General features: G+C 35.8%; 1 protein-coding gene across 4 annotated transcripts in view; it reads right to left on the reverse strand.

Moving 5' to 3' along the window:
• heph (polypyrimidine tract-binding protein 1 heph) overlaps nucleotides 1–12,836 on the reverse strand; it is a 116,202-nt gene extending 103,366 nt beyond the window's left edge. For 2 of the 4 annotated variants that reach the window (XM_089859143.1, XM_089859140.1), the window contains exons 1-3: nucleotides 12,499–12,836; nucleotides 11,979–12,101; nucleotides 10,274–10,307 (exon numbers count right to left, since the gene is read on the reverse strand). In XM_089859143.1, coding sequence (XP_089715269.1) covers nucleotides 10,274–10,307; nucleotides 11,979–12,101; nucleotides 12,499–12,506 — 165 coding nt within the window. In that variant the 5' untranslated portion in view covers nucleotides 12,507–12,836. The remainder of the gene's footprint in view (nucleotides 1–10,273; nucleotides 10,308–11,978; nucleotides 12,102–12,498) is intronic. The other 2 variants (XM_089859142.1, XM_089859141.1) reach the window with 2 other exon arrangements.
• Nucleotides 12,837–13,182: the final 346 nt, after the last annotated feature.

A 13,182-nucleotide genomic window follows, 5' to 3' on the forward strand; every position in this document is an offset into this window, starting at 1 on the left:
AAGAGCTCTCCCCTCCTCGACTATCTATCTCTCTGTCACGGCGTCACTCCGACCATGCTCCGACTCTGTGTTCAGGAGGATGAAAAGCTCGGAGACTAGGGTTAGCTTCACTCCTCCTAGTCCTAGTCGCGTCTCTCCCTCTCTGTTCCCTCCTCCATCCCATCAAGGCACGAAATCTGATGGAATAGGACGAGCTGGAGCGTCAACCCTTTAATCGCGAATTCAATCTGTCACGGATGCTTAGCGAAAGATTTTTCCCACTCCCTTCCCAGACTTCTTCAAACCCCACTCTTTTCTCTTATTTGAAGACTGTCGCGAAAGGAGACTGAAGAAGGACGGTCGCGTTCGTCGTGGTCGTACCAAACCTACAGCTACCGTATGCGTCCGTATTTCCCCTGAGGCGTTTTTCGATAAAATAAGAATCGCGTAGACCTCTTTCATTAATTTCATTCAATAATTAAAAAGCCGTCAAGAAAAATTTGCATATTATGTATAATTGTGGATTGCATTGTTTTAAGAGGAAAATTTTAAATTTAATTTAAACTTTTTTTATTTTGAAGGAGATTGTCTTAATGAAGACAACAAAATAAAATTAGAAAAAGACCGGAAATGGTTTAAAATTGTAACTACATATTTGGTAGTATTAAATATATTCTTAGATATCATTCTTAGATAAAACATTTTCAGATCTGGCAGGACCGTTCGGTGAAGATATTAGCAAGGCATAACTCGAATTTTGGCGATAAGTATCGATAAACCTTACACGTTTTAATAGGTCTATACCTAATCAGGTATCAGGGACAATCCAAATAATACGAGAGAGGCTAAACACTTGTCTTCCCAGAAAATTCGCAGTCCTCGATACGTTGAGAAATCGGCTACACAATTCTTTTTAACTATACCATAATTACAGACGATATGTTCCATAAGTTTGTCACTGATTACAAACTGGAGCTTGTTATGAAGTGACGTAGGTCATGGATTCGAGGTAAAGCGACGCCTGGTGAGGCGCAGTCAAAGGTTTAGTACAGACTAAAAGGAAGATGGACAGCTGCAAAACTAACCGAGTGTAGTTACCCAATTCTCACCTCAGTCTCTAGCATTTACGAAGTATAGGAAGTTCAAACTTATGGAACATATCTTATAAACATACGGCCATATGTATAGAGTAATTTCGGTTGAGAGAGGGAGTGAACTGTGTATCCCCTACGTTAGGGGCAACTTTGTACTAGAGAATACTATTTGCCCCCGGAAGGGAAGGGGAGGGGGGATATCACTAAGGTAAGAGATAGAGGGTTATGACGTTGCCGTATATGGGAAAGAAATTTCTCTATTCCCGACCACAACAACAACGAAAACAAAACCAACGCCCCAGCAAATAAACACCTAAACATTCTTTGACAGATATTACAACAAAATTTTTCAAATTCCTAGAACTACCAGCAGTTCCTAGATAAAAATTCATACAGTCAACTAGGAAATACAGTTCATCAAGAGATGAAGAGCTGAAGAAATTGGGATCTTCCATACGGCGCGAGTAATTTAAAACGACTTCCATAAAAATAGTGAAGGATAGTTAAGATAGAAGCCATTCCTCTCTTTCCTTTCTGGCGTTCCCCTTCAATTGGCCTCCCTCCTCCATTAATTTAGAAAAAAAAAAGAAAAGAAAGAATGATTCTAGAGAAACCTACACCCTGAGCAAGCCCGAAAACTTCAATCGCAATTTTTTTCTTTCCTCGCTAACTTCTCTCCCATCCTCCTTTTGGAATCATAGAGGATATACAGTAGAGAAGTAGACACTTTAGCCTTTACCAATAGAGTAATTTCGGTACAGAGGGGCAATGAAGTGTGTATACCCCAAACTTGGGGGTAGCTTTGTAAGAGAGAATACTATTTGCCCTCGGAATGGGGGGATATCACTGAGGTAAGAGAGAGAGGTATAGAGAGCTTTCAGTTGGAGGACGAGCTGAGTCTCGTGACATAATTTACGCTGCCATATTGGTGGGTTTAAAGCAGGAATGAAGCCGAGACCACCCAATATGGCTACCAGAACCGCGGTAAGACTTGGGAGGGTGTGACGTACTACTATCCCATCTGAAAGCTCTCTATATGACGTTACCATATTTGGGAAAAGAAATAACTCTACACTCTCGCTAAATTTTCACTATTTATTTCCGGTTTTTCCCATTGGTTGATTGCCTTCTGTACAAGACATATCACTATTGGTTGAAAAATGTCGTCTACTCTACTGTATATCCTTTATGGGGGGGGTGGCGGAGTGTGATACTCAGACGAAGGCAACCACGTGTCTACCAAGAAACCGAGTGCACATGCGGAAGTAGCTCCAAAAGATGAAAGGGAACTGCATATAACAACTGTCTACTCCTCTACTATATATCCTCTATGTAGGAATCTACTAGATTGGCCGTTACTCCTACTGACTTTTTTTTTTCAGCATCCCTATCATCCCACGCTTCCCAAATGAATTCCTTGGAAAATTTCGTCATTTCTCAAAGACATTGCTCCCTTTTCATATCCCCTTTGGCAATAAGAAAAACAATATTTATATTTAAGAAAATTCGCGGGATAAATTCAAAAATTTAAACTCTGCAACTTAAAAAGATAAAGTGTCATTAAAATTGAAGTGCAAACAATCTTGAGCTCATTAATTCAAAGTCGCGTGACCCAGAGTATACGGCCTAATAAGCGGATTAAAATAGTAATTTTTAACATAATCTATTTCATGGGTACAAAATTAATTAGAATCGAAATCTAAATTTTCGTTTATTGTGAATCCCAATAAAAACTAACGTGAAATCTCGTGTGAAGTTTCAAATTTCACAAGATCTTATTGAATCTCACCAACAAGAAGTGGGTAATTTGTGAGATTTGAAGATATCACGCTAAAGTAATTAATATAATCAAATTAGGGGAAACAAGAAAGAAAAAAAAAAACATTGAACAAAAATCAATGAACAAGACTATTTTTAACGAAAGTTCACTAAACAAATCAATATATTAAATAATAATATAAGGCTGAATACTTCATGAAGTTGTACGCATCTGTTTATAAACATTTGCCATAAACTTAACACATTTTTCTTGCACTGTTTTCAGTTCAAATACATCTTTACCCAGATGTGATACTTCCCCTTCAAAAAGTAAACGATACCCTTAACTTTTGGCAAGGAGGTTTTAAGTAAAAATAAAAAACCTTTGCTCTTTTAGGGGTTGAATAGGTAAAAGTAAAATTTTTCCTTTTTGCATATAAAATTTTTAAAGTACCGAATTACATGTAAATGACTCGAAATGAAAAGGGTTTTTTCTTTCTTTACTTATTTTTCTTTGCATATATTTTAAAATAAATTTAAAGTTTTAGTCTTTCCCCCCCCCCCCAATTTAGATAAGGATAAGTAGATAAAAAAGGTTCTAACTGTCTTGAGAAAATGGGTTTCGGCTGAATTGTAGAAAACTAACTTCTGGGACAGCAGCTGAATTCAGGGCTCCCACCAAAATCTCAAAAATAAATAGGGGAAAAAGGGACTTTTCACGATAAAAATAGGGTAAAATAGGGACCTCAATTTTAAAAGTAGGAACCAAAAAGGGACCACTGGTAAAACAAAATGATATCTTTTCTGTGAAAATATCACAAACAGTTAGGAACCTATTACTCTTTTCTATTTTTTTTCGACAAAATAGGATATTATTTCTGACTTTTTTTTGTTTATATTCTTATTCTAAGGGAGCGGTAGGTAAGACTTGATACTGGCTCTAATGTATAAGGAAGGTTTTTTTGATTAGAAGTAACTATTTTCGTATCATGTTTACTGTTTTTGAAAAAATCCACTGAACTGGAATTTGGGCCTTTACAGGGTTCGTACAAAATTTTCCAGGTTTTCCCTGCCTAACTTGAACAAATTTCTCTGACCATTTGCAATAACGTACATGGCGAACATATGAAAACCATTCTAAATTCAGTCGAATAATTTTTGCACGATTTGTTATTGTTATAAAAATTGGCCAATTAATTCGTTTAAATTTAACATTTAGTACATCATAAATCACCGGAGCGAGCGAAGCGAGCTCCGCGAATTTGGGGCTCTGGTAAAATCTCAGACAAGACATTTTCAGGTCACCCTTATACTTTTTCTGAGGTTTATAAAAATAGGGTGATTTAAGGACCGAATACCAATTTTAGGGTAGATTAAGGACCTTGTAGGAAAATAAGGACTTTAGGGACCTGGTGGGAGCCCTGTGAATTCGTTCAAGATAATTTAGACAAATGGGACAGCGACCAAAAAAACTATCTTCTTTCTATTTTTCTTTCTTTCTCTCTTTAAAGAAGTACAGACTAACGAGGAGGAGACATTGAAACGAAGAAAATGTTAAAAGAAGAAGAGGAGGGTTGCGGTTAAAAGTTTGTTTGAAAGAAGCCTGATTGATTCCGAAGCCAAAACTATAATGGATTGGGCATTTTACCAATTTTTTAAACTCGGGAAGTATCTTTGGTAGAGGAAATTGTGAAGAACTCAACAAAAATGTCTCTTAATTTTGAAGAGAAGTCTTTCAAAATTGAAGGGGATTTGCGTGACTTCAGATTAAAAATCCGAAATAAATCGTATCGACTTTACTGACCCATAAATCAAATCGTATCGACTTTACTGACCCATAAATCAAATCGTATCGACTTTACTGACTCATAAATCAAATCGTATCGACTTTACTGACCCATAAATCAAATCGTATCGACTTTACTGACCCATAAATCAAATCGTATCGACTTTACTGACCCATAAATCAAATCGTATCGACTTTACTGACCCATAAATCAAATCGTATCGACTTTACTGACCCATAAATCAAATCGTATCGACTTTACTGACCCATGAATCAAATCGTATCGACTTTACTGACCCATATTTCAACTTCTATCGACTTTACTGACCTATATTTAAACTTCTATCGACTTTACTGACCTATATTTAAACTTCTATCGACTTTACTGACCTATATTTAAACTTCTATCGACTTTACTGACCTATATTTAAACTTCTATCGACTTTACTGACCTATATTTAAACTTCTATCGACTTTACTGACCTATATTTAAACTTCTATCGACTTTACTGACCTATATTTAAACTTCTATCGACTTTACTGACCTATATTTAAACTTCTATCGACTTTACAGACCCATATATCACTTTTATCGAATTTATTGAGACCTTAAATAAAGTTCGATAAGTTTCATCGTGTCACCATCCCATTATGCAACGCAAAAAATTACCCTTTTGAAAGTACCGTTGCAACAAAAAAGGGTTCCAGAATTAAGTAGTCTGTCGCAAGAACGTTTTGTTAAAGGCAAACTGTCTTAAAAACTTAACTTAAAAACAAAAAAGAGAAAAGAAACTTGGAAATGGAAAAAGCTAAGGTTAGTAAAATGGAATATAAAATGAATTTTGACTCCTCGTTGTGTCTGGTATATAGCAATAAAGATTTTAACCAAACCCTAAGAGACCGTCGGTGGTTTAAATAAAAAAAAATGTAATAACAAAACCCAGACAGAGAAAACGGTTCCGTAAAAATTAATGGACTACTACGCAAATGATCCCATTTTCCCGCGATAAAGAATAATGGCAGCCCCCTACCATTGACTATATTGAGCTCAATTGGGAAATAGCATTAACTGCCATTAGTCTATTGACAAACTCCCTTACTTAGCAGGGGGATTATTACCATCCGATAGAATTTTACGACCACGGCAAGACTATACAATTTCGCGTAATTTTGAATATATTATAACCAACACAAACCGCCGCGTAAAATTTCGAATAGCTCAGTTTTCTAAAAGTGACCTAAAAAAATGCCAAGTTGAAGCCTACGACCCATTACTCAAAGCACCACATTTAACCTTCCTTGAAAAGTCAACTGTCAAATATAACAAAACCAAGCAAACTTAGGATTAAAAAAAAAACCCAAGAACGCCTGCTAGAGCTTCAATGATGCAGAAAATCTTTTATGTAGAAACAGCAAAGCTACCCCGCCTTGGTCTCTATGTCTTTTTAAAAAGAGAATATTCCAGTTTCAAGTTATAAGAGGGGTGAAATAGGTAAAAATCCGGTGTACGTGTACTGTAGAAATAAAGAGAACCTTCAATCCACTGTGACATGTAAAAGATACCGAAATTGAACTAAGTACTAACAGAAGTGAGATGAGACCAGAAGTACTGAGCTAACCAAATTCTTCACTCAGCGAAAGTGAATATTCTTGATAACACAAGAACTGTTGGCCCTCTAGTGACGGTTTCTGAATATTCCCTCCAAAACGTGAGACGCTCGTGGTGGTAGACGGCCAAACTAGATTCAAGCACCCGCGTCCGTGTTTGGCCGCTTTAGGTTGAGGGGAAGGGGGTAAGAAATGTTTTTGGAACTCGACCAATTTTTTTCCCAGTAGTGTAGGCGCGTGGGAAGCGGCATAAAATCCTCAAATTTGTTCACTGGTGCCAGGATCTACTATCAATGCTAGTCTCATCTCACTTCTGGTACTAAGTAAATACTTTGCTTCTGGAGGTTCTTTCGAAAATTCGGAGATTATAAATAGACAAACCAACACTTAGGGGTGACGCAACCGCCATTGGGGTATTATCCCTATCGCCAAGAATTACCGCCAGAGGCAGTGAGAGTTAGTACTGTTGGTTAGCATCCCTCGTTTATTGAAACCGGGCTCCATCTAGCGTTGCTTCTTGGCGAAGGCAAGAATACCCCAATGGCAACCACGCCCCTGTGTGTTTGTTTCTCTGCATGTAATTTTCGAAATTTTCTATGGAGCTATTTCAGAAGCCTTAGTGTGACGTCACCCATCCAATTTGCATATAGAACTAAAACGGTACCAAACATGGCTGCCCACTGCCAAAGCTAAGCCCGTGACGTTTTAAATAGGCAATGACGTCACAAATGAGGTAGCTCTATTGAAGGATCAAATACCGATATCAGGGTAGATTAGGGACCTTGCAGGAAAATATTAAATAAGGACTTTTAGGAACCTGACAGCTGCTTTGATTTTTTAATCACGTGGAATAGATAATCTCGTGAAATTTAAGGGAACCAGTAATGGAATACCCTGAAACCTTGTGAAATTGACGAAAACTCACGGAATATTTTTCAATCATTCAAAACATTTATGAAAACTCACGGAATATGTTTCAATCACCCAAAATTAACGATAAATCACAAGCAACCCTTAAGAAATCGACCTGAACTTTTGTCAGAGGGGTATCGAGAAACTTCGCAAACAAAACGTTTAAACCAACTTTTAAGTGATTTCCCCCTCGCTTTTAAAATACTTAAACCTTAAAAAGGTGGACTGGTCCGCACCGCAGCTTGTTCAGGAGGGGATTAGGTTACAAGAAAATACTCGACGAAACTTCCCAAGCAAAGATGGAGAGAGGGGGGAGGAAGAGAGAGAGAGAACCAACACAATTTGCAAGCGTAGGAAAAAGGGAGGCACGACAATGACTAAAGACTCTAGAGAAAACCTTGAAAATTCTACGCTTCAAGAGCGGAAGAAACCGAACCAAGGACCAATTTCAACTTTTCCCCAAGTATAATATACGTTAACGGTCCGAAAGGACCCCCAAAACCCGTTTCTTTTTTTAACGAGATTAAAAAGGGAGCTGCTAAAATAGTTACGTTTCCTTTTAACGAATTAAGATCAGCGTTTCTTCAAAAATTTCCAAAGTAAATGAAAGGTTTCCTACCTTAGCCCAGTTTAATTATGGCTAAAGAGCGGAGTGTAGATGGTCGGTGGCTTTTAAAAAGATTCCATTATTTAAGTTTTACGGTTTTTATGAGGTTTCTTTACGAGCTAGCTAATTAATTGGAAGTAGGCTAATTACCAGGGAGAATTTCTCCAAGGTTTAAACTTAACCTAATTGTTTTATACTGTATATTTAGTATTGGAATTCTTCATTTCATCACTTTCCCTGATAAAGTAAAGTATAAACATTCCCTGATAAATTAAGTTCATACAATAACTTTTGGGAAACAGATTTCCCCGTATATATTCAGGTGCAAGGACACCACCTAGTAACTGGAAGATGGGGTTTTGTGAGTAATAAGCACGGAATTGGCCGATTGGTTATGTTTAATTGCAGCAACCCCTTCAAAGCAAACTTATTCAAGCCTAAGAAATTTCCCTGAGTATTCCCTGAATTATAAATTTTCACTGAGCTTTAACTGAAGTTTACTAAAAATTATTTATTTTCCCGAGTTTTCCCTGGATGTTACCAAAATTACTAATTTTCCCTGAGTTATTCCCTAAATGTTACCAAGAATTATAAATTTCCCTGAGTTATTCCCTAAATGTTACTAAAAATTATTAATTTTCCCCTAGTTCTCCCTGAATTTTACTAAAAATTAATAATTTCCCTAATATTTCCAGGTTTGCATCAACACTCCCGGTCCCGGAGTAATTCACCAAACAAATCGCGAGACATCTTACAAATAAACCTAAATAAAACCGATATTAAAACGTATCTTAATTAAATAAATAAATAAATAAATAAATAATGATAAAAACTAAACCAAATAAAATCCCCTTGATTTTACGTCATTAATCAAGAACCTAGACAGACAAACGTAATTATCGGAGACACACCAACGAACCACGTTTCCGTTACATTTTTTGAATGAAAATATCTCTTAACAAAACTAATTTCGCCGAAGGATAGGGCGACCGTGTCCTAAATACAAGTTATTTTTTCTTTTTTCTTTATAATATTTCAAACTTATTAATGCCCTTGATCGTTTAATAAAAAATGGTGTTTAATTTTTTTTATACCTTTCACTAAAGCCTAAAAATCAAATCTCATTTATTTGGGGGAAGGGAGGGGGGACCGGAAGGAAGAAAAAAAATTAAAATATGACAGAGTCCCAATAAAACTTTATAATAAAAATAATTCAATAAAAAAACTCTTTATATGGGAACAGGAAGTCAAACTTCTCGCTCAATGATTAAAAACAAAAGGAGCTTTGTTGTAAATAAATATACAACAAAAGGATCAAATGGGGTTTGTTGTTGATGGATGGTTAGCTAGCGATCTGTCAGTAATTTGATCAAAAAAAAAGGCGGGAAAAGTATGTAAATGTTTGCCAAGTCTATGCAGTGTTTTCCATGTTAAATGACAAAAGGTATAAATATATCGGAAATTATAACTTTGAGGAAGCAATTTTAGTAATTAAGCATGTTCACAAATTCACGCATTATTTACCAGCGGACGATCTTGTTCATGAAAACAAATATCACATGACTAAAGTGAACATTGTGTCAAAGTCAACCTACATATTTTGTAGACATTCTTAAATTATGGGATAATAAAGGGCCAAGGCCTAATTTTTTTTTTTGGTATAATTTCTTGTTTTATAATAATAAATATCACATGACTAAAGTGAACATTGTCTCAATGTCAACCTACATATTTTGTAGACATTCTTAAATTATGGGATAATAAAGGGCCAAGGCCTAATTGTTTTTTTGGTATAATTTCTTGTTTTATAATAATTTCTTGAAGATTAAGTAATCCATAACTCCCTCCCCTCTACCCACCCCCAAATAAATATTACCATAAGTTTATAAGATATGTTCCATAAGTGTGTCACTCGTTAATGAGAGCTTGTCATGAAGTGACGTAGGTGAAACGTCATAGATTCTCGTAAAGCGACGCCTAGTGAGGCCCTGTCAAAGGCTTAGTACAGACTAAAGAGGAGGATGGACTGCAAAACCGAGTGTAGTCAATTCTCACGTCGTTCTTGAACTAGCTCTCATTAAGCCTCTAACATTACGAAGTAGAGGTAGGGACATACTTATGGAACATATCTTATAAACTTATGATATTACCCAAAATCACCGCTAAATAATTGCGGGAAAATTTCTGTAAGCTTGAACCCCCTCCCACCCCCAACCCAAACCCAAACACCTCCTGTTTATACACCCCAATTGAAATTCAACTTTCTTTTTTTACGAAGAAATTAACCAAGCAGAAAAACTGTGAAATGTTCCTTATTTACTTAAATAAAAAAATGTATTCTGACAAGCCACAATTATGTACGGTTATCAGAAGATAAATGTTGCTAGGCAACCTCTTAAGACTATTAAGTTCTCTCTGAGAGAGCAACAGAAACTAAATATTTAAGAACTATATATGTAACTAACTAAGTTTCTAACGCAATTAACAAATTAAGACCATCACCATAACCGACAAAAAAAGGGTACTTACTTTAACCCCCGTCGTTGTTGTAGTCAATAGTTCTCTGTAAGATAAAAATAAGCTATTTTAGTAACTCGTTAAAAAAATTAATTACGTTCTTAATTAGTTAAAAATTAAATAATAGTAATAGAGGTTAGAAAAATGTAAAGGTTTATTTAGCAGGCGGTAGAAGTAGTAGTAGCTGTAGCAATAAACACACCATATGACACAACCCATTAAATGTGAGGGGTCGGACATTCGGCATTTTAGTGTACGGGATTTTGAGATTTCAAGATTTTGAGATTTTGCCCCAGATTTTGAGATTCTGACTCAGATTTTAGAAATCTGGAAATCTAGTCCAAGATTTTAAGATTTCGGGATTTTAAAGGAGATTTTCAGATTTTGTACGCGATTTTCAGATTTCGAAGAAGATTTCGGGATTTTGTTCAGGATTTTCAGATTTTGAAGGAGATTTCGGGCTTTGGAACAAGATTTTCAGATTTTGAAGGAGATTTCGGGCTTTGGAACAAGATTTTCAGATTTTGAAGGAGATTTTCAGATTTCGAGGAGATTTTCGGATTTCGAGGAGATTTTCGGATTTCGAGGAGATTTTCGGATTTTGATATTTTAGGATGAGATTTCGGAATTTTACGTTAAGATTTCGGGATTTCTAGATTTTAATGTGAGATTTCGGGATTTTAGGTGAAGATTTCGGGATTTTCAGATTTTAAAATAGTGATTTCGGGATTTTCAGATTTTAAGGTAGGGATTTTGGGATTTCTAGATTTTGACGTGAGATTTTAAGATTTTAAGATTTTTAGATTTTGACGTGAGATTTCGGGATTTCGAAATTTTCGAGAGAGATTTTAAACAGATTTCAAACGAAGTGTACGGGATTTTGACAAACGTCCGACCCCTCGCGTTAAATGTAAATGTAGATATATATTAACGTTAACGTTGGATATTTTTTTCGACAAGAATTTTTCTATTTTCAATTAGGAAAAACTCTCAAATGTGTTATATTTATAGGCCTATAATTTTAAAGAAGAGCTGATGCAAGAAGAAAAAAATAAATAAGTAAGTAGGGAATAAACATCGAAGAGAAACAAGCAGCTGGGAAACACAATCTTTCTGTCCTTTAGGAACCCGTACAAAAAAAAATATAAATTTGCAAACCACGTGTTAGAGATAAACATGAATGAAGTACGAGTGGATTTGGTGGAATAGAATTTCTAAGGACTGTCAAAGGACCAAAAATCTACAAAGTGGGTTTTATGGGACTTTAGAATCTACCTCTTGTAGAAAATACTCGACTAAAAGTAGCGATAGTGGAATAGAATGTTCAAACACAGCTCCAAAAAAAGGAACGAAATAATCAATAAAATAAAATACAAAGTTAAAGAAAAAATGAACATAAAATGAAATAAAGATGAGCTTATATAAAAAAAAGTGGAGGAAATCATGTGTGTGTATCTAAGCAACAAGAAGAATTTAAAAAGAGCCCCAAGATCTAATTCTAAATGTTTAAATATAAAAACATCTTAGTCATACAAGATAAGTTTTGAAGTGTGGTGGTAGCCATTGAATGCGGAAAAAAGAGGCAAAGAAGTAAAGAAGAAATGTAAAGACACGTGAAACTAGCTGTTAAGATTCGCCAGGCAATAATTTAAAAATCACCAAAACTAGGTTTGTACTATCATAGACCCTTAGAATTGGGCTTGGAAATAAAACCTACCGAGGCAAGTAGGTGGCTGAAGCCTTAGGGAAACGATTTGATTCTAATTTCCAAAAATGTTGGCTTAAGTTGGGAATGATTGTTGCACTGATTGCTGGATTGATTCTATAAGAATCCACGAGTCTAAAAACAACAAAAACAAACCAAATTTTCATCAAGTGTAATCATATAAACTTATTCCCATTTTCTTTATGAAAATTATGCATGACATTCGCTTATTCGTAATTAAAATGACTCTACATCAATCATTAAATAGTAACAAATACGTAAACATCATTAAGAAAACATCAATCTTAGCTATATCATGGCCCCTGCATAATAGGTTTTCCCTCCAAAAAATCGTAATCACAGGGGGAGGGGGGGAACGAATACAAATATAATAATTCCCTCCATAAATTTCTATTGATAATATGGCAATGACAATAGCTGGTATATTTAGATAACGTCAACGGTGAACGTTTAAATAAACTACCGCTTAAATTTATAAGAATAAACATTTAATAAGAAAAGAGAATCATACCCGTTCATTGTCCTCGAAGACTTTGTTAACAGACCAAGGCTTCGTTTTTCCTACTACAGGCACGCGTTAGGCTTAGTCACTTTCACGCTTCTTCTACATAGATCAAAGCTCGCCACATAAACCATTCGGTGGTCGAGAGATGGTTCGAATTTCCAGACTTAATTTCGCCTTGATAATTAATTTCCGACACAAAACCGATGCCTCGCCGTATTTTAGGCTCACTTACGAAAAAGAAATCGTCCAGAGATTGAAATTAGATAAAAGACATACCCGACAAAAAACAATAATTCGCGAGAGCGCGAGACAAAGAAATCCCTTTGAATGAGACCGGCGCGTGCTATTCCGTTATGCCCCCCTTCCACAATCATACAACTAGGGTCATCTGACGGTGACGTCACTGCAAACCGCTCGATGACAAATATACGTATTTGAAAAAATTTAGAGATCGTAGGACAACGTCACCCGAATTTTAAATAAAAACTGTAAAAGATTTGTAAATTTTTGAAGCAAATTTAAGCGGATATAATAAGAAAACAAATTAAATTACAAACATTTCGTCACTGATTGGCGCGCAAAACTTCTAAATAGCATATTATTTACCACCAAGAGAAATCGATCTGAACTGAACTGAGCCGCAAACAAAAATCAGGGTTGCCATATTGGGCTGGAAAGCCGCCAATTGGG

Source organism: Phalangium opilio, unplaced genomic scaffold (genome assembly GCF_054372755.1).
Source record: "Phalangium opilio isolate 3A_F unplaced genomic scaffold, DU_Popi_V2 ptg000329l_1, whole genome shotgun sequence".
In the NCBI taxonomy this organism is placed as follows: domain Eukaryota; kingdom Metazoa; phylum Arthropoda; class Arachnida; order Opiliones; family Phalangiidae; genus Phalangium; species Phalangium opilio.